Genomic DNA, 21969 nt, shown 5'->3' with positions numbered 1-21969 from the left:
AAAAACTTTTCTTTTGCGGGATTTTGCCTTTTCTTCTCGAAGACATATTTAATCATTATTCATTCAATTGTTATCCATAGCATAAAAAAATAAAAAGTTAGAACTAGTTAACTTTTAAAAACTTCAAAAAGACAAAAAGTAAACTTCACATTAAAATTGATCATGAAGAAAATTGCTTATAAAATATAAAGCTATGACACTGCAACTAGAATTACAGAAATTACAAATACTTCCAAAACAAATTAACTTTACAAATATTTACTTATAATTTTATATATTACTAATAATCATTTTGAAAATTATACAATAACTCTTTATAAAAAGTAATAAACAGAGTCTTTTTACTTAATTTTATACTTTATATATTTACTTAATTCTTAATAGTTTTAAATGTAATTTTGTGTAATATTCCACACATAAACTTCATTCATAACAAGATATATTTATCATGTGAATGTGTAATTATATTTTATTCAATTTTAAACTTTTAACGAATTAAAATTTTATCAAAGAATATTATCAATTTATACATTTGTCTAACAAACGCTTTAACAACGTTCATTTGTTTGGCGAACTAACTGATTATTATTTCTTTACTATTACTCTTATCCAACTTATTATTATTCAAATTGTTATTACTATTATTACAACTGTGTTCTTATTCAATTATAGCGTGTTCTTCATTCAGATGGCCTGAAGCTGTATGTTAGTTACTACAGTGTGTGTCCAACACAACACGCACAAAACCATAGATATAATATTATATATATATATATTTAATTATATTATGTATATAATTATATATATATCCATGCACAAAACTGTATGAATAACAATATAATAACTAACATAACGATGTTGTTCACTTACCAACACGCTATACGTAGTTTAGTTATTGTATTCTCTATAACGCTTTAGAATTAGGTGCATGTGTAAAGTACATACATATGTGCACGTTCCAAATCACAAAACTAAATTTATACACGCACTATAGGTTTTCGCTTTTATTTTCCTAATTGTTTGTGTTGAATATTTGTTTTATTGCAATTGTTATTAATAGAAAAAAATATAATTGCGATAAAATCTCGGGTTAACCTAATAAATTAAAACGAAAAATAACTAACTAAACGTTGTACAAAATAAATAGTGTAAACTTCGAATGTATGGGACTATGACGCACAACACTACAAAAACCTGTATGTTTAACTTTTTATATAAACATATACATACATGTATGCGCACAATACATTTACATGTATACAAAAATAATACTTTGGTGTATATACAATGTAGATCTTAATATATGTATGGATGTATGTGAGACATCGCCCGCCGAGTAGAAATATTCTCTTCATACGTACCCTGCAATACAAATTGATAAACATAAGGTCAAACGTACGCCATGTTTTAGACGTCCGACACACACACTGACATACACACACACACACACACACACATACACACTGATACATAGACACACACACACACACATACACACACTGGTATACACACATATAAACCCTAAAACACACACACATACACACTTACAGCTATACGCATACACACTGACTCACACACACGTACTTATCTGCAGACACACACTCGCACACGCATTTTGCACATATATATATTTAATTAATACACATATGTTTGTGTGTGATATATGTGTGTGTATGTGACTCGTGAAAATAAAAGTTGAAGATAAGTGTGCGTGAAATCGTCAAGTGTACCTTTTATGAGTAAGTGTTAATTTGAGAATTTATATATATATATATATATATATATATATATATATATATATATATATATATATATATATGTGCGTGTATGTTGGGTATATATTGTGTACCGGGTATGTGTGTGTGCGTGCGTATACTGTATGTGTTAATGTTGTGTGTTTGTGTATGTGTGTGCGCGTATACTGTTTGATTGAATGTTGTGTGTATGCGCGCGTGCATGGGGAATGTGTGCATGTTATGCCTGCGTGAGTTTACGTGTAAAAATGACTGTATGTGAAAGTGAATATCCAAAATGAGCAAGGAAATATAAATATATACATACACTAGATATATTATTACTACTCTTCTTACTACTATTAGATAATACTACTAATAGTAATGATAGTATTAATGATAGTATAGGGTTGTATGTGGCCGCCGTTTTTGTGTGCTTGTTTATTGTTTGTGAGGAGTCGAAAATTTTATCTTTGTTGAATGATGATGCATCGCTATGTCGGGTTTGTACGACTAAAATATCCTTAATTTTTATCAAGATAAGACGCACATATGGTCACACACACACAAACACGCACACCACAAACACACGCGCACACACACAATATATATATATATATACATATATATAACATTCGCTATTATATTTTACTAATTTTACTAAACTCCATTACAGATCATGAATTGTTTGGTCCGATATTCCGATATCAATAAGCTATTTATTCATAAGTTGTCAAATTTTTAAACGCTAAGGGCGTATGAAATAAAAAAAATCATTGTTTAGTTGTGTTGCGTCTATTACATTCTTTTGATTATTATATTCGGTCTGTCGCAGTAGTTACGGGTATCTGTAACGTCAATTGTTTTAATGTAGTGAGCAGTGATGACAAATATCCGACTCCTCGTTGTGGCAATATTAATAAATCTTACGAAGCTTCTTCGTAACATCCAAACGATGTTAAAGTACCAATTATGTTATTAGTTAGTTAGTCTTGCGCGTATATCTTAGTTATGTGCGTTTTGAGGATTTTGTTAGCAATGATGTGATGATTCTTCGAACCGGTGTGTTGTTTGACGTAACACAGTAGAGTAGCAACAACGCGCTGATTGAGCTAAGAGAGGAAGTTTTGATCAAAAACGAAAACGATGTGTGATTCAAATGTTAATAAAGAAATATTTTGCTGGCTTTTTATATTTTTAATATTTTGAAAACTTAAATACATGTTGCGGATAATTAAGTATAATTCTGAAGATGGCGATAATATGAGTGGAAATAATAGAAGTTTGGTTCGCCGTGTTTGCTATGTTACAATTTCGAATTAGTGTCTAGAACTCTGTTTTTTAGGAATGTGTGTGATATTAATGATTGCATTCGCTCTCATGATTACAAGTTTGTTAGCATATTGGCAGTTGCAACTCGCAAGACACTTTTGCTACTACTTTTTACGTTGTATTTTATAATATTTATTGCGTTGCGTTTTTGGGTTAATTGCCGAATATCAATATAATATAATAATAATATTAATAATGTAATAAAATAATGATTTAATATGACGTAATATAAACTGTTAACGGTGTGTTGTCTGTATAATGACGCAGATGATTTCACGTCACTTGTGAAGAAGGGACGATTTTAGCGTGTATTCGAAGCCGGTGGTAGTACGTTGAATAAATTTCTTGATTCAATCTTAACCAAATATTATAATGATAATATATTACAGTCGACACTTGTGCATGTCTAAACGAGTCTGAACAAGTTTTTCATTCAGACAGTAATTGTTCCTTTATCCATTGAAATGACACGGAAAGAGAAAAATGCTTGCATTGATTTTTCATTTGTTCCTTATAATGTTTTTCAGCTGAAAAGATTTGTCTAAGATATGCGTGCTCCTTCGACGAAATAGACAAAGGCAAGTTTTTTACCATTTTCTTTTTATAACTAGGCTGGCAAGATAAAGATAGTTCATATGAAATATATAATGTAATCAAACAAATTTATTACCCTAACAATAATATTTAAATTACATTTTTCTGTAAAAATATTACCATTTTTAATAATAAACATTTATTTCCCCTTGGAATTTTAGAAATATTTTTCATTGTTAATGATAAAGATAAAGATGAATTTCTTAATGCCCTTAAACATTGTACTGCTCAGTCATGAATATAATAATCTGATACTATTGGTTATTGTTATCTATAATTTATTAATATTTAGGAAAACAGTCAGAATTTACTTTACAATACATTAAAGTGCTAAGCAAATAACAATAACACAAACACTTCAGTATAACAAAATCCAGAAATTCTTCCTCATAACCATTTATCTACAATTTTAATTACTTTTCTTTAGAAACTGCTTTTTCATCAAACTACATAATTGGACTGAACAGGAGCGTGGGATCAGATGCCAACGAATGGGACTACGACCTCTGCGGACAATATAATAATGAAACAAAAAGTTCCTCCTGGTACATAACGATTTGCAAGAGTTTTTCATATAAGCATAGATATGCTATTGCGCAGCGGGCCCCTAGTAATATTAACTATAGTTTCATTGTTTGTGAGTTTGAAGTTTATGGTCAGTAAGTTTTGAGTTTTGTCTTTTAATGGGTTTTAAGTTTAACTTAATTTAAAATTTTAATTTTTCATTCGAAATCTTCAACTATATATAAATTAATATGTGAGTTGTTTTTATCCTACTATTGCTTTTTTTCAAAACAATTTCCTTTATCAAGTTTGCCAAGGCATATTTTAATCACGTTTGTAAATTTAGAAATTTTTGAACATCCTAAATTTGCACATGTGCATTGAAGAAGCACAACAGTTTTTTTTCGCATAAAACTAAACATTTTTCTCTTTGGAATACATAGTATAAACTATAGTCGTGTTTCAATTTATTATACAGCATTGTTTTTAAGTAACATTTGCATTATTTGAAGTTTTTGCTAAAATTAATTTTTTTAAATTAATTATAATTATTAATATTAGCTATATTTAAAATTATTTAGAAAGCACTTTCTTGCATTCAGTAGTTGAAATTTTTCTTAAAGAAATTATCTGCGACGTTTTTAACGGAAAGACAAATTAAAATTGAATTCATTGTCATAAAATATCTTAGAATTAGACAATACATACACCACACACGTTAAAAAGATTGTATAAATGCACAATCAAATATAGAAATAATTATATCAAAAAATATGTGTGGGTATGTCTGTTGTGGATGTGTTTGTTTATACAACAACAACAACAACAACAACACACGTTTAGACCACATTTTCCCCGAGATCGGGGGTTGCCGTTTGGCTACCTATGATGAAACCGAAATACCCCTCGACGTCATCCACATCTGTCACTCGCCTCAGTATCACGCAACCCCGCTTTCACCCTGTCCTTCTCCACCTGCTCTCTCCATCCCAATCGCGGACGACCCCTTCCTGCCACTCCTTCCTTCAACCTCGAACTCCAACGCTCGCCTAATCCCGACCCTTTCATCCCTTCTCAACACATGTCCATACCACCGCAATCTCGATCTCCTTATCAATGTCACAATGTCCTCATTCAGTCCCATCATTGACATGAGCTCTGTACTACTCCTCCTATCCTTCACTTTAACCCCACACATCATCCTCACCATAGCTCTTTAAGCCCTCTGCAGTACACTTTCCTCCTCTCTCCTCAACACCCAAGTTTCACCACCATATACCATCGCTGCTCTCACACATGCTTTATATACCCTCCCTTTCATCTTCACTAACCATTTCTTTCCACACAATACCCCACCCAGTTCTCTAAATTTCATCCATCCTACACGAACTCTAGCCGTAACTGCGCTCAAACATCCTCCATCCGCGTTCAGCTTATCCCCTAAGTAAACAAAGCTTTCCACTCTTTCAATACCACCACTCAACCCCGTCCTTGCGTCCGTCCTATTAATCACCCCATGAACACATTTCTTACATTTGAACGTGCCTTCCACCTTTTTCAGTGCCCCCCTCACACCACTACATCTCTTATGCACCCATTTCTGACATCCTATACACAATACCGAGTTAGCCTTCACTCTCCTGTCACATACCCCACAGGGGTCTATTTTACTTATCACTCGCTCCCCACCTTCCCCACTCACCATTACCTTCGTCTTACCAATATTAACTTTTAACCCTTTCTTTTCAATAACACTTTTCCATCTGTCAAATTTTAACTGCAATTCTTCCATGCTTCAGCCATCAAGACTAAATCATCTGCATACAAAATCTCAAATAACAACCCCTCCATTATGTTTCCACACACAACATCCATCACAATTTCAAACAGAAACGGTGATAACACTGATCCTTGATGCACTCCTACCTTAACACTAAAAGCGTCCGACATCCCCCTTTCAACCCTCACCTTTGTCTTTGCCCCTTCATACAGCTGCATCACAGCTTTAACAAGTCTCTCATTCACTCCTTTCTTCCTCAACGCCCATTCAATGACCTTCCTCGGTACTCGATCAAAAGCCTTTTCTAGATCCACAAAACACCTGTACAATCTTCGTTTCTTCTTTCTATAATTCTCCTGCAACATTCTCACCATGAACAACGCATCCACCGTTCCCCTACCAGGCATAAACCCACACTGCATTTCATTAACTGTCACCATATTTCTCAACTTCCTCTCAAGCACCCTCTCCACTGCCTTCATTCCGTGCTTTAGCAATTTCACACCCCTATATGACCCACAATCTCTCACATCTCCTTTGCCCTTATACAACGGCACCAACACACTGTGTCGCCAATCCTCAGGTATACCTTCATCATCAAACATACTGTTAGCAATTCTCATCATAACTTCAATTCCTATCACCCCATTCGCTTTTATATGTTCTGCCGCCACTTCCTTTGTTTATATGTTTGTAAATTTGATTGATTGACTGATTGATTGATTTGATCGATTGATATCTGATATCGCAATGGTCTGATTGATCTAAATCTTATTAATACCATTAAACTTGCAAATGTAAAACAAAATATTACAAACTGATTTTAATGTAAATTAAAATTCCTTATCAATCATATACTATAAGCACACACACTCACATTTGCAAGCACATATAAAAAGAATATTTTCTATTTACAACGTTATTTTTGTAAATGCATCAACTGTTTGTTTGGTCGTTACGCAACCGACACGCTCCTGTGGTTTCATCGTTCTCCTAACACAATTTTGCAAACCTGTTGCATTCAAAACTCTCCACATCTCGACAATGAGTTAGAATTCAAATTATTTAACTAAACAAACATCGGAAATATTTATATCATTTTGTTTTAGGTTCTAGTTAATTTTAAATGATCTAGTATGGTAGAAATGCAAAAACACTTGATGAAAAGTTTTGTTTCCAGTTTATACATTTTTGTGTTGAACTATCTCCTCGTAACTTCTCAAACTCCAAATATGTACCTGACACCGTGGCAATTCGGATTATGGGGTAAGGAGTTTTCGGTCTGTTCCGAAGATTTCGAGAATAGATCTGTAGCTGCTGGGGGCAGTACGTTGGAATGTGCTCTGATGTGTTCTACCCAGCTCTTGCCCTGCTTATCTTACAATTATTTCCCAAGTGAAGGCGCCTGTCAACTTTTTCCAAATCAATCAAAGCATTTCTCTGTTGGAAGTTTAATTGGTAGTGAATGCGAATACAATTTCCAGGTTCATAAGAATTTTTTTTATGCTTTTAATAAACATTGTTTGAATTTGAATTGTTCTTGTCTGGGATAATTTTTTTCAAATTTTAGGCTTTTTACGGGTTAAAAGGTTTGAAAATTTACAATAATTCTAAATCCCAACATTGCTTTAAATCATTTAATTTATTGAAATTACTCCACAGAGCAACGAGAGTGTCCTGCAAAGTAGGCCCAACTTTTATGGAATCAAAAAATCTTACTCCTTAGTGTCGAAAAACTTTTTAAAAATCTAACTGCCTAGTTTCAAACTTAATTTCCATTCTTGATTTTGAGCTACCAAGTTAAAATAAAATGTAAATGAAAATTACAAAAAAAATAACATTCATCATACAGAAACGTTAACCAACTTAGCAAAGAAAAAACCAACATATTCCAGTCCAACTTACAAATATTATGCCGGAAACTCAAGCACAGTGGTTGATGGGGACAGATATGCCGTGAATCTTGTTGGATGTTTCATTAGCTCTGCCAATAATCCCAATTTAACGCAGTGGATTGCTGTTGATCTGGTGAAGTCATATTCCGTTCATTACGTCATGCTAGTTCCATATACTTTTTATGGTTCGAATCACTAATTTAAAATTTAAACATATATTGGCTTATTTCAATAAAAATGGTTTATTGCATTGTTTTCAATTAGCTGCTTTTATTCCAAATAATCAAATAGTATTTTTATTTATAAAAAAATCACAACAAAAAATCAACATTCATGTTTAAAAAGTATTGCGTTTCTTAATTTAAATAACATTTGCTAAAAAAATTGTTCAACAACAAAATTACATTTGTTGCCGTGCCATTCGTTTTGATCATGTAGAGTACTTTTAAATGATGGATTCGAATTTTTAATATTTTAAATTTACAAAAATTTCATTTTTCAAGTAAGGTCTTTCTCTCGATTCATAGTCGGACTGAACAAGAGCTTGGGATCAGTGGTGAACCAATGGGACTACGACCTCTGCGGACTTTATCCCAAAGAAACAACTTCTTCGTCCTGGTTGATCACTGTTTGTAACAGTTATTCATACAAACACAGGTACGTTATACTGCAGTCTGCGACTGATGTTACGAACTACTTGATTGTTTGTGAGTTTGAGGTTTATGGCGAGTAAATATATTAGGTGTTTGATGATATTATTTTTAAGTTGAATTTAATTTGGATCACTTTTATTTCTATGTTTATATTCGTGTAACATCAACAACAAAAGTTTGAATTCTCATTTGCATTTTCACAATCATTTTGTTATCAGTAGATACTTGAAACAGTTTTTAAAAATATTGTATCATTCATTATTTAAAAATTTTCTTTCGTCATTCCCATTCTCTATCATTAAATAGTGAATAAATTTTTTTAATACTTTTGATAATATTTAAATTTTTATGATTGGATAGCAAGTTTTTGATATTTTAAAATATCGTTTATCCCAATCTACATTTTATACATTTCACGAAATTCGGATAGTGTATCAATCAACTTTATATATTTCTTTATTCTATTTTTCAATATTTTCAAATTAATAATGGCAACCACAAAAAACCATGAGACCAATAAAAGTTATAAATTAGTGAGTTATTAATCGTTTATGTAAATTTACAATGATGACATAAATAATGAATCACAAAGGATATTTGCTCAAGTCTGAGACAGACCAGGATGTGTGTTGAGCTGCGCTATATGTCATATATATATAAGTATAATTTCTACAATATTATATAAATTCTACCGAATATATTGTATAGAATATTGTATAAAAAAAATTATGGTCTATATATATATATATATATATATATATATATATATAAGACATATATGTGTGCAGTGGCGGATCTAAAGGGGGGCTAGAGGACTGGCTCCTCCGTTGTGAGCAGTTTTTTAATAAGTCAGAAAAAGAACCCTTTTATGTGTTAAATTGACCAAAAATTGAACAAGATAAGCTAAATAAAGGTCGTCAGTCACACTACCACAAATCTAGGCCCCCCCTAAAAAGTTTTGGTCCCCCGAAAAAATTCTGGCCTCCCGTAAAAATTTTGCCCCTCCGTGAATATTTTGGTCCCGTCGTGAAAATTTGAACAGTTTCAAATTTTTTGCCCCCTCCGTCAAAGTTTTCTAGATCCGTCACTGAATGTGTGTGTTACGTCTCTGTTTCTCTCTCTCTCTCTTTTTCTCTCTCTCTTTTTATTTCTTTTTCTGTCTGTGTGGTTGTGTGTAAGATTACTTACAGATGACAGTTTTGATCTGAGAGCGAAATAATTTTCTTTATTATGTAAAAATAAATAAGTTTTATATTAAAATAGACAGAAAATTTTTGAAACATTCGTCAATAACAGCATTAATAACATCAAAATGAAATTCTTTGAAGACACAAAACTCTCAAGAGAATTGAAAAGAAAATAATAAGAATGAATTGTCAAACTCATTCACGGCAGCATGTACACGCAAAATATAGAACACACACATAGTTAATATGCTACACCAAAAAACATTCACCATCCCAAATACTTCATTAAGAAAAGTAACAATAAAACAAATTCAAAGCGACACCTCATACTTATATAATACAAACTTAGAAACCTCTGTAGAAGTAAACCCGAATAATTTGTTATAACTTAAAACAAAGTTATTAAATCGTAACCTTGCAATCAACTGCAACAATATCATCCTCATCAAACGCAATAAAACAACACTTCAATTTATTTTCAAACTTTCAATTGCAACTTAGGATAATACTCAACATTCATAAAATATGCAATTATCAGTTCAAATCAAATGTTCGTGAAATGATAATTAAATACACCGCATATACATTACGTGTCTTGAAGTCCTTGTGTCACTTGTTGAATATCACCACATTTCAACTCTTACAAAGTGTTAAAGATCGGGTTTTGGGGTGGTCGATGGTCGCCAATGTCCTAAAAGGATAAGGCACGAGAAAGAAGAAGACATATACAAACATGCATGTATATTTGCTTTTAACTGGCACCCACCCACCCACCCATCCACCCATCCATCGACATTATCTTCTAGTTACTTACAATATAATTTTAAAATGGACTTTCACTTTTTATCAAAAAATTAAAAAAAAAATGATTTCGACTCTTTCTCTTTCTCTCTCAATCTCTCTCTAACGACCCTTCAATTTTAATGTGAATGTACTATTGTAATATAACGTAATGCATCACACACACACACACACACACACACACACACACACACACACACACACACACACACACACACATACACACACACACACACACACACCACACACACACACACACAAACACAGACTGTTTAAAAATGAACTAAATAATAAACAAATGAAATACTGATGATGACAAATCCTGAAAGAACATAGACAATAATATATGTATATTATATTATTAAATAAAATGCCAGAACATCATAATTAACGAACAGCATCTAGCTAATTCATTAATCGTACAAATAACTAAATATTAATTAATTAAATTTATATGCATGTATGATATATGAACATCAGTGTCTTTGTGTGTGTCTTTGTGTGTGTGTGTGTGTGTGTATGCAATATACATATATACATACATATGTACATATGCATTTAAACTAAAAAGCATGTATAAATATATACGTAAGCGTGCATTAAGTAGCAATTGAGAAGTTTGTTGCCCGCGTAGAAAAACATTTTTTCGAGTTTGACAGGTTTGTCCTTTATTTATTTTTTAAAAAGCCATTTAATTTGATTTAACTTATTTAATTATTATTTATTATATCAATTAAGTCCTTAATTAACCACGAAAACCTTATTATATTAATTAATTAATTAGTTAGTTAATTAATTAATATATAAACAGCTTAAAATTGGCGCTCTATGTATAAACTACTTTTATTGCTAGGCCATCCAGCCATTGATTAATTTTAACTTATTATCAAGCAATTGTTTATTTATCAGTATGTGTTGTTGTTATATATTGTTTTTCAATTCTTTTAGTTATTAAGTACGCCTATCCCTTTAAAAGCCTCACATCTTTATACTAACTACATAGAAACTCTTGTAAAGAAAACGTGCTTTTCATTTCACATGGCGTTTTACTACAGCACACATAAGCACACATTTACATACCAACTCACACATATATTCACACATCCATATGCACACACACACACACACACACACACACACACATATTTACACACACGCAAACAAAAACATACCTATTTATTGATATATTGATACCTACCTGTGTCAATCATCCCATTGTTAAGCCTTCACTTCTTGGATTGAAGACACCTTGATATTGAGCTGGGCCTAGTATAGACTAGTATATAGAGTTTATATAATAAAAATTTAACTAGATAAGGGATAAAGCACACATACACAAACTCTCTCTCTCACACACACACATACACACACTCACACACACACATTCACACACACACTCACTATTTAAAACACTTTTTTTGTTTATTCTTTTTCTTTCCGTTTTTTGCTGTTTAAAGGATGAATAAATGAATGAATGAGTGAATAAAAAAATGAATGAACAAACGAATGAAGGAATGAGTGAGTGAATGAATGAACGAATGAATGAGTGAATGAATGAATGAATGAACGAATGAATGGATGAGTAAATGAATGAATGAATGAACGGACGGACGGACGAACGAATGAATGGTTGAATGAGTGAATAGTGAATGAATAACAAACACATTAAAGAATTAATTGATAAATAAAATTTTCCTCGTAATTGCAAGATTAAATAAATATAATATTTAGTATTAATTGTTAGTATCCTTCTTTTAGTAATTATGGCAATTATTACGTTATTAAACGTTTGTTTAAAACGATGTTTATGTTTATTCATTGAAAAATGTATTTAATTTAATATTAATAATAACGCTATTTTTAATTCATAACACATGCTCGCACAGGTTGTAGGTATAAATTAACAATATTTTTCCCTCTTCCTCTCACTCTCTCTCTGTCTCTCTCTGTCTGTCTCTCTCTCTCTCTCTTTCTCTGTCAATCTGTCTCTGTCTGTCTGTTTCTGTGTCTGTCTTTTTGCCTGTCTGTTTGTCTTTCTTCCTGTCTCTGGCTTTCTCTCTGTTCTTCTCAGTTTCTCTATTTCATCGTGTTTCTCTCTTTGTTTCTCTTTTCCCGTGTGTGTGCGTGCGTGGGTGTGTATGTATGTGTTTGTGTGTGTACGTATGTGTGTGTGTGTGTAATATATAAATTTATAAATTAATTTCCTTTTCCACAGAAATCATCGGCATGTCCCGCCCTCTTAACGATGATGATGAAGATGGTGATTGTGGAGAGGATGGGGAAACTATGAAGAAAGGAAGAAAGATTACCAACGGTCATAATAAAGATGACGATGACGACGATGGTGAACATAAACATCATTATCATCATCGTCGTAGTGCTGGTGATGATGATGATGTTGTTGGTTTTCATTATAAGAGCAATAATAATAATAATAATAATAATAATAATAATAATAATAATAATAATAATAATAATAATAATAATAATAATAATAACAATAACAACAATAATACAAAAGATGACGACGATGATGATGATGGAAGCAACGATGATGAGGATGGAAAAAATGATGACAACGATGATGAAAATGTTGAAAAGTGCCACAAAAAATTCATTGGTGATGTCGTTAACGATGATGATGATGATGATTATCATCATGCTGAAAAGGGGTGCACTGATAATGATGATGACGACGACGATGATGGTAATTATAAAGTAACAAAGGTATGCGCTACTGATGATGATAATGATGATCCACGTGTTATTTTAAATATGGAAGCCTCGAATCAAGGTCGAAATAATGGTGATAACATTAGCGATGATGGTGATAACGATGATAAAGATAATAATAATTGTGATAATGGTGGCGATAATGAACTCGAAAAAGACGATGATAAAGATGATATAAAGAATGACGATGAAAACGAAAGAGAAATTGGCACGACTGTTGGTCTTACTGGAGTTCATGTTCACTTTGAAACGGGGGAAGACCATCATCAGGATCAGCACCGTGATCATCATCAGGATCACCGACGTAATGACGATGATCATCATGACCACCAACAACATGAAAATCTAAACAAAGAAAACAACAACGACGACAACAACAACGACAACAACACAGTTGACGATCCTTACGAGCAATTACAACTTCTGCGTCAAAAGAGAAGCCAGCGATCAGAAGATGGGGACGTCTTCTACGATAAATCTCCTGGCATCATTGAGAAAGACACCTCAAACAACAACCAACAACAACATCAACATGAAGAACAACAACAACTACAATTATCGGGAAGGGTAAGCGAAAAACTCGAACAACTGCAAGAGAAATTCAGCGCTTCCTCGAGCCACAAAGAGGCCAACGTCGTAGCCACAGCTGGAAAATTGAAAGATGGCCAGATTGAGGTTTTCGAAAAATTTCAGCATGGCGTCAGTGAACAAGGCGAACAGACGAGCAGTTCTTCAAAGGTGAAGGATGTTGTTTTAAAAGGTGAGTATCTGATTGGTTTGTTGGTTGGCGTGGTTAACATTTGATTGGGTAGCTGTTGACAAGGCTGAATTTGATTGGATATGATTGAATTGCTGGTTAGCCAGCTGGCATGTGATTGGATGAATTATGGGTAGATTCACCATTGAATATTAAAATAGTGAATGCAAAAATTATTTTTTAAAAAGAATATATCCAATATTTTAATTTATCTTAAAAATTGATCGGAACTGTTATTAAAAAACAAAAAAAAATTATTATAACAAAAAACAAAAAAAGCTTATTAATTAATTAATTAATTAATAAAAAAAAACTTAAACTTAATTTGTATTTATTAAATTGCAATAATTTGAGATTGAAACCCAAACTTAGCAAGGTAAAAACATCAGCCGGATTCAGTCTTAACATGCAACGTGAATGAATGTAGTACCAGTTGGGTACATTTAAATGTGAATTAATTTATTCAAATGAATTCTACGGCGCTCTGTTTTCATGTTAATGTCATTTGTGTTGTTGCTGCTGCTGTTATTGTTGTGATTTCAACTTAATTTTGCGTTGTTGATGTTGTCTGAGTTGTCATGTCGATGTGGTTTCTTTGTTGATGTTAGTTTTTAAAGTTAATCGCAAAATAGTATCAAACTGTAATAGAACTATCAATATTTAATGACATGACATGACACTATGTTACATTAACCAATGACATTAAAAAACTCATAGTACTGACTGCAGTTTGCCTGTTATATCTTCATTAAATGCTATAACATCCCACTAAAATTACATTATGGTTTCCTGACATTATATCACATCACAATCACATTACACTACATGACACACACACAACACACACACACTCACACACACACTCACGCACGCACACACGCACAAGATATTTGTCACATAAAAACAAATCGGTTACGAAATAATCTTCCAAGAAACTATTCAACTTATTCATTCATACTCTTCAAACAGCAGCGCGCACACACAAACATGCACATACACACATACACACACATACACATTACTTACAGCTTACAATATAATTATATCCGTGTGTTACAAACATCACTTATCTTTCATTTTTTCTTATTATAACAGATAAAAATACATGGCTATAATAAAAAGGTATCTTTATAACATTTCTTTAAAAAACAACAAACATTATTTATTTAGGTTTGCAAACTAAACATTACACTCACGTCCCATACATTCTCAAATGATAAGGTGTTGGGTGGGGTGCGGTTTCAAATGCAGACTTGGGTTATGTGTGACGTCGTCCTCATTCCATGAAACAAACAGTGTCGTGAAATGTTTCGGTGTTAAAAATTTATTTAAACGGCATTTTCGCGTTTGTAAACGTTGTTTGAAGAGAATTAAAAATTAAAAAATAAAAATTTTTATTCTACGTTAAAAAAACTCTGACGAACAAATAACTAATACACAGACATACATAAAAATAAAGCGCTCATACACACAAGGCACACACACACACACATCTTTACACATCATTCACACACATTTTCACACATCATTCACACACATCCTAACACATCAGCCACGACCACAAACACGTGACACCACAGGCAGAGCCAATGAGATCAAGGAGATGTTGGAAAAGGGGTCTCTGAACAGCTCGGCGGCAAACGTCACGACTGCCACCAGCGCGTCGAAAACGAATCATGACGTCACTGATGACGTGGTCCCTCCTCCACAACAAGTTAGGAAGAAGAAGGCTGATGAGTGGCTTACCGCTGTCAAGGTAAAAAAATTAATCATGAAAGTAATTTGAGGATGATTTGTTGATGTTTTTGATGTTTGTAATGGTATGGCAATGAACATAACAATAACTAATTTTTTTAACTTGTAGTTTGTTTACTCGTTTCTATTTGAGTATGATGGTATTGTTTGTTTATGATGTTTTGTGTCACCGCTCTTGTGATACTTATGTTAAACTTTGTTTAAATTGTTTAAACAAGTCTTCTTAAGTCGTTTCTAAGCTGACGTCTATAAATTTAAACGCTGGTTAAACGTTTGAAACAATTCAAAAAAAAGAATAAGGTCAAACTTAATAGCTTTGCCTTATTTCGAACGAACATGAAGTAAAACTCAACAACATGGCAGAAAATAAAAATGAAGAAACATAAAATTTAACAATAACAACAACAAAACCGAACATATGAAACCCAACGACAAAATCAACAACAAACAACAACGGCATAGCAAGAACTGCACACGTAAAACAAAACAACACCACCAACAACATCATAAACAACACGTCATTACAACCATCAGAGATGTTTTTCTATTTTTTGTCACAGTGATTAGCAGCTGCACACTAACCAAGTAACTTTCTTTACAAATTCTGACACGATGACTCTTTTCATGCTTTTCGTGTCATCATTCTCATCATTGTTCTCATCACCTCCATCTTCATTTTCATCATCACCATCATCATCATCACCATTACCATCATCTTCGTCGCAATCATCATCTTTATCATCATCCTAATCATTTTCATCATTATCGTCTGGATATTCATCATGATTGTCACCATCATCTTCATCATCGTTGAAATTTTCCTGCCACGTCTTATGATGCTCAGTTGATGATAATTTCAACTGCACAAGCAATTGTAATAATATTCTTATTAATTAACGGGCTAATTAACAAATGTGAAACATCCGTCAGGCATGGTTCGTCGCATAGCTACACATCATGATAAAAAGGAATTTACTGTTACTAAGAAATACTATAGCAGAATTGACATATTCACCTGTTGATATAGTTCTTCTTCAGATACTGCAATAGTAATGCTACTACTCTTAATAGCATTGTTGCTCTATCTATTGGTATTATTACTGCTACTCCATTTACTTCATTTGCTACTACTATTACAAATGAGTATTTATTTCATGTATAGCTGGTCTCGGTAATATGGTAGAAAAAAAACATACTTCTTCAGTGGTAAGCAATGAATCATTATTTTTAGACAGATGTTAATCCAAATGGTTTTTTATGAATTAAATGAATGTTAGTGATAAAAACATAAATAATAATAAAAAACAAAAGTGTGTGATTTTTTTTATTAAAAAAAGCTACAATTTCGTTAGCGAGTTATCAACAAAGCCATCAAAACATCTAAAAAAATTTTCGTATTTAAAATTTGTTTTTCAAAAATAAAAGTAAAAATAAAAAACATCTAAAAACCAGTATGAAGGGAGGGCATAGCACTGCAGACGATGAATTGTTTTGAATCTGTTAGGCCCGACACTCATGTCTGCTTAGCTGACTGCTCATATTGTGTGACCAAGTTAAAAATAGACAATGAAACGAAACGAAATATAAAATATTAAATGAAACTGTCTTACTGCTTGATATTTATGTAAATGTACATACGTATCCGAGTTATGTCACAGGCTTAATGCGTTTTATACACTTTTTAAAACACACCGGCGATATACGAACATCCAACCCACCGCTAATGTTGAATATGTGATTGCGTGGGAATGAATAGCACTGAATATGAATAACCAATCATTAATAAATCCAGCACACTCCGGCGACATCTGGCGCTCCGACAGCCGCCACCAGGCAGACAACAACACCACTGAAAGATAACTTTTGGCTTCGTCGCGAGACTCAACAGCAGCAGCAACCTTCCAACGATAAATCTCCAACAATAACAAGAGTGGGACGATTGAATTTTGAGGAGAAGATGGCTTTGTTTGGCGGTGGTGCAAAATCTGGAGATGGTGCTGCCAGCCACAAAGCAACACCCACTCATGATCATTCCTATCTGAACAAAACGACAACAGCAAACAGTGCCCCGTCTTACAAGACGTTCAAGAGAGATAACAGCAATACACCCAATGTCGTCAGTTATACGTCCAACTCTGTCAAGGTTGAATGAATGAATGAATGAATGAATGAATGAATGAATGAATGAATAAGTAAAAAATGGTTGAATGAATGAATGAATGAGGGTAATGATAAAATAAATGAACGAATTAACAGATGAATGGATGGATGATAAAACGAATGAAAAAATGATCGAAAAAGCAGACCACATAAAACGTGAAAAAATGAATAAATAAAAAGCCTATTTCCTTCATTATATTAATTATGAAACGTGTTAAACACCATGTAAACCAGGGAGAAGGTTGAGTCATTGAGTGTTATTGAGAAGAAACAAATCAGTCATTTAATGTTCGGTGAATTAATAATTGAACTCGCTCAGTGAATGTTCATATTTATAAGTGTTTGTATGTATGTATGTGTGTGCATGTTTGTTTATTTGTTTTAAGTGTGTATGTGTGTGTAGGCGTGTGCGCGTATGTGTATGTACATTTATTTATGCATTTTGCGGGTGTATATGTGAATATGCTTGTCCGTGAATGTGTATGTATACGTGCATGTGTGACCTATGTATAAGTTTCATATGTAAGAATGAATGTATGTGTATGTACGTACGTGCATGTGTAAGCATTTTTTCTAATAGAGAATATGAGAGAATATGTGACTGCTTGATTGATTGGATGTGCACGTGTGCATGTGACAAAACCAGAGCAAGCGATGAAATCAATGCACGGAATGTTTTTAATTAATTATAATAATGTTACGTACGTTGAATTCATTTTTGAGTCGATTAATATTATATAAAATCATTTTCACTCAATTGTTGAAATTAAAATAAACCAGACGGATATGAAAGTTTCGCTTGTGGCCCGGAATTCAAACGATGCCAAGAACAACATGTACCTACATTTAGATAGAAGTCTGTACCGTCATTCCAATTCTTCTCCTTATACAAAAAAAATCTTATTTTCAAAATATTTTTCATTTATAAATGGGGTGAAGATACTTTGAATAAATAAATGCTTGCCTTTTTATTCTCGATCATTCACAAAGTTTGATTTTCAGATTTTTAAAGTTTCATTAAAATATTGATTGAGATACACGAACGAAAGATTTGGCTTAATTGCTTGTAAAATAATGTTAATAGTATTTTTGAAATGCCAACTTGACAGATGGATTGGTAAAGTTGATCGAGGAGTTGAAGGGCAAAGTCTCAACTCTGGAACAGGAAACATCCAATCTCAAACTGCAGCTTGAAAATGTAAGTCAGTTTGAAATAATATTCAAAATGATTTACGCGGCATTTGCAATTTTAATGGGCCATCTCCAAACTAGTAGTCATTACGTGAAAATATACTTATTCGTAATATATCCAATCGCAATCGTTCATTATGAACTCTCACACAAACACACACACACATACATACATACATACACATACAAACAAAACACATTCTCTATTTCACAATACTCTGTAAATTCTTTACTCTCCAACAAACACACACCAACTACTAAACATGCAGCGAGGAATTGGAAGGAGTGGTTACATGGATGACTGCCGACCGGCCACACGCACGGGCAGCACACTAGACAACGACCAAGCCACTGACAACTGATAACCCTGATATTAATAATTTCGAATTCATGTAATAAATCTCATCGCTAACTAGTTTTTTAACGCTTGTATTGTTTTTAGATACCTTATTTCAGATATTAATGATTGTGTAATTTCATGGAAAATAATTTCATACTAATATTTTTCTGTCTAAATGTTCTACGCCTTATATTTGCCTTATTAATTCTAGTTACGTTTTGTCTTTTAAGATGTGTAGGCCTACCTAAGAAGGATGATACATTTGTTTAACGCTGTAGAAGAGGGAAGAAAGGAATAAAAACACAAACGAATTTTATTCAGTTTGTTAATTTTCAATAACATATCATCGTGTAACATGTATATATATATATATATATATATATAAATATATATATGGTAACAATATGCCATCGAGATGCACACGAACGCACGCACGCACGCACAACAAAACATAAACGTTACTCCTCAAAAATAGCGATTTTTCAAGAAAACAAAACAACGAACGAAACAAAGAAAGAAAAATAAATGAACGAAAACAGGGGAAAAAAATGAAGAAACAAAGATAATAATTTGCTCGGCGCCTCATAAAAATTAAAAAAATATACTATCAATTGCAAGCACTTGTATGATTGGTGGCGACGACAATGACGACAACGATCGATGCTGATAAGACGATGACGCGACAATTACATTGAATACATTTCTCATCGTCTTCATCAGGACACTCTTTCGTTATCACTTATAACGATAGAAGTGATGTAATGATGATATCTTTGACGAAAAACGCAATCGTCAGAGGAGTGCTGATGCTAGATGACTGATTGGATGACGTCGCATCAATGAATGATTGATTGATTAATTGAATAATTGGATGATTGATTGAGTGTTCAACTTACTCTCTGTATTCGGTAAAGGAATTTGATCAAATAAATTCAACGAAAATAATTATATATATATATATATGTGTGTGTATCAATATACGTGTTTACGTACTAAAAAAATATATATACAATTTCAAACGAAATTTTCATCAGAAAATAACTATAAAATAAATTGTAAATATTTCTTATGTGTGTATATATATATATACATATATATATATATATATATATATATATATATATATATATATATATATATATATATATATATGTACGCATGTATTTAATAATTTTAAAAACACATCAGCAGAAAGTTCGTATGCGAAAATATAAGTAAATATATCAATATTTATAAGTATGTGTCCACCCTACTTTTCTCTCTCTAGAATTTTAAAGAGAGAGAGAGAGGGAGAGCATATATATTGTATGTAAAGTGTATGTAATATGAATATATATATATATATATATACTTTGATGAATAAAAATAATTACGAAAATATTTTGAACGTATAAATATTTAATACTGAAAGATAATTTGCAATGATTGAATCAAGTAGAATAAAAGTAATAATAATAATTATAATAATAAAAATAATGATGTGATGATGCATGAATATCATTCATTAAAAATAAATTTATATGGATAAATATCCTTACTGTGTAGTTACCAAAAAATAAAATTTTAAACCAAAAAATATTGCATTTAAGTCAATTTTCTACGCACGCACACACACACAAACACGCACGCACACATACAATAACGTAATAAAAATACTATATCATCCACCAAAAAAAAACTTCATATTATGTTGGGCGGGCAAAATGGAGAAAAAGATAATAATAACAATAACAGTAATAATGATAAAAATTCTAAATGATGATGAACAAACAAAGAATAGAGCAAACCCAGAATGAAGAGTGATAAGAATAATATCATCAATGTTCACGTCTATGCGAGTTCGCAGTGAGTGAAATAAAATGATTCAAAAATTAAGCATTTTATCATTTAACAAGCTATCAAATATTAAACGAAATTATCAATATCATCATTAATGAGGTTATTATATATATATATATATATATATATGTGTGTGTGTATATATATATATAATTATGTCGTTATTATGCAAAATATTAGTTAGCTTCTTGATTGGATGGTTTGATATTGAATAGAGGTTTAAATCACCCAATAATCAATTGTTTATTTGCTTAATTAATTGGTTAATTAATTGGTTAATCAGTTAGTTAGTTAGCTAATTATCTTATTAATAATTATGATAACAAATTTAATATGTAGAACAATTAATGAGATACCTGTGAGACACTCTACACTTTAATTAATATATATATATATATATATATATATATATATATATATATATATATATATATATATACGTATATATATAAAGAATAATTATATAAATATAAATTTATACAATATTGTAAAAATTATGGTCTATTACCAACAGTATATATATATATATATATAAATATATATGTGATGGTAAAAGACCATAATTTTTACAATATTCTGGTCTAAAAATTATGGTCTATTACCAACAGTATATATATATATATATATATATATATATATATATATATATATATATATATATATATATATATATATGTGATGGTAAAAGACCATAATTTTTACAATATTCTACAAA

At 31.8% G+C, this 21969-nt stretch overlaps 2 protein-coding genes across 2 annotated transcripts; both read left to right on the top strand.

Annotated features, from left to right (window-relative positions):
* Positions 1–7175: 7175 nt before the first annotated feature.
* HELRODRAFT_159618 (hypothetical protein) lies at positions 7176–8571 on the top strand (the record flags this gene model as incomplete). Its single annotated transcript, XM_009011493.1, has 4 exons — positions 7176–7427; positions 7606–7627; positions 7796–8023; positions 8342–8571. The coding sequence occupies 4 exons, from the start codon at positions 7176–7178 to the stop codon at positions 8569–8571; spliced, it is 732 nt and encodes a 243-aa protein (XP_009009741.1).
* A 4683-nt stretch (positions 8572–13254) lies between these two features.
* Positions 13255–19732, top strand: HELRODRAFT_188070 (hypothetical protein; the record flags this gene model as incomplete). The annotated part of the gene is made up of 6 exons (XM_009011492.1): positions 13255–13972; positions 15550–15725; positions 17517–17867; positions 18665–18740; positions 18994–19082; positions 19345–19732. The coding sequence occupies 6 exons, from the start codon at positions 13255–13257 to the stop codon at positions 19435–19437; spliced, it is 1503 nt and encodes a 500-aa protein (XP_009009740.1). The 3' UTR covers positions 19438–19732.
* Between the last annotated feature and the right edge of the window lie 2237 nt (positions 19733–21969).

The sequence above is a fragment of the Helobdella robusta genome (genome assembly GCF_000326865.2).
Source record: "Helobdella robusta unplaced genomic scaffold HELROscaffold_1, whole genome shotgun sequence".
Taxonomy (NCBI): Eukaryota; Metazoa; Annelida; class Clitellata; order Rhynchobdellida; family Glossiphoniidae; genus Helobdella; species Helobdella robusta.
Note: the sequence above shows the minus strand (reverse complement) of the source record. Positions and strands in the feature narration are given on the sequence as shown.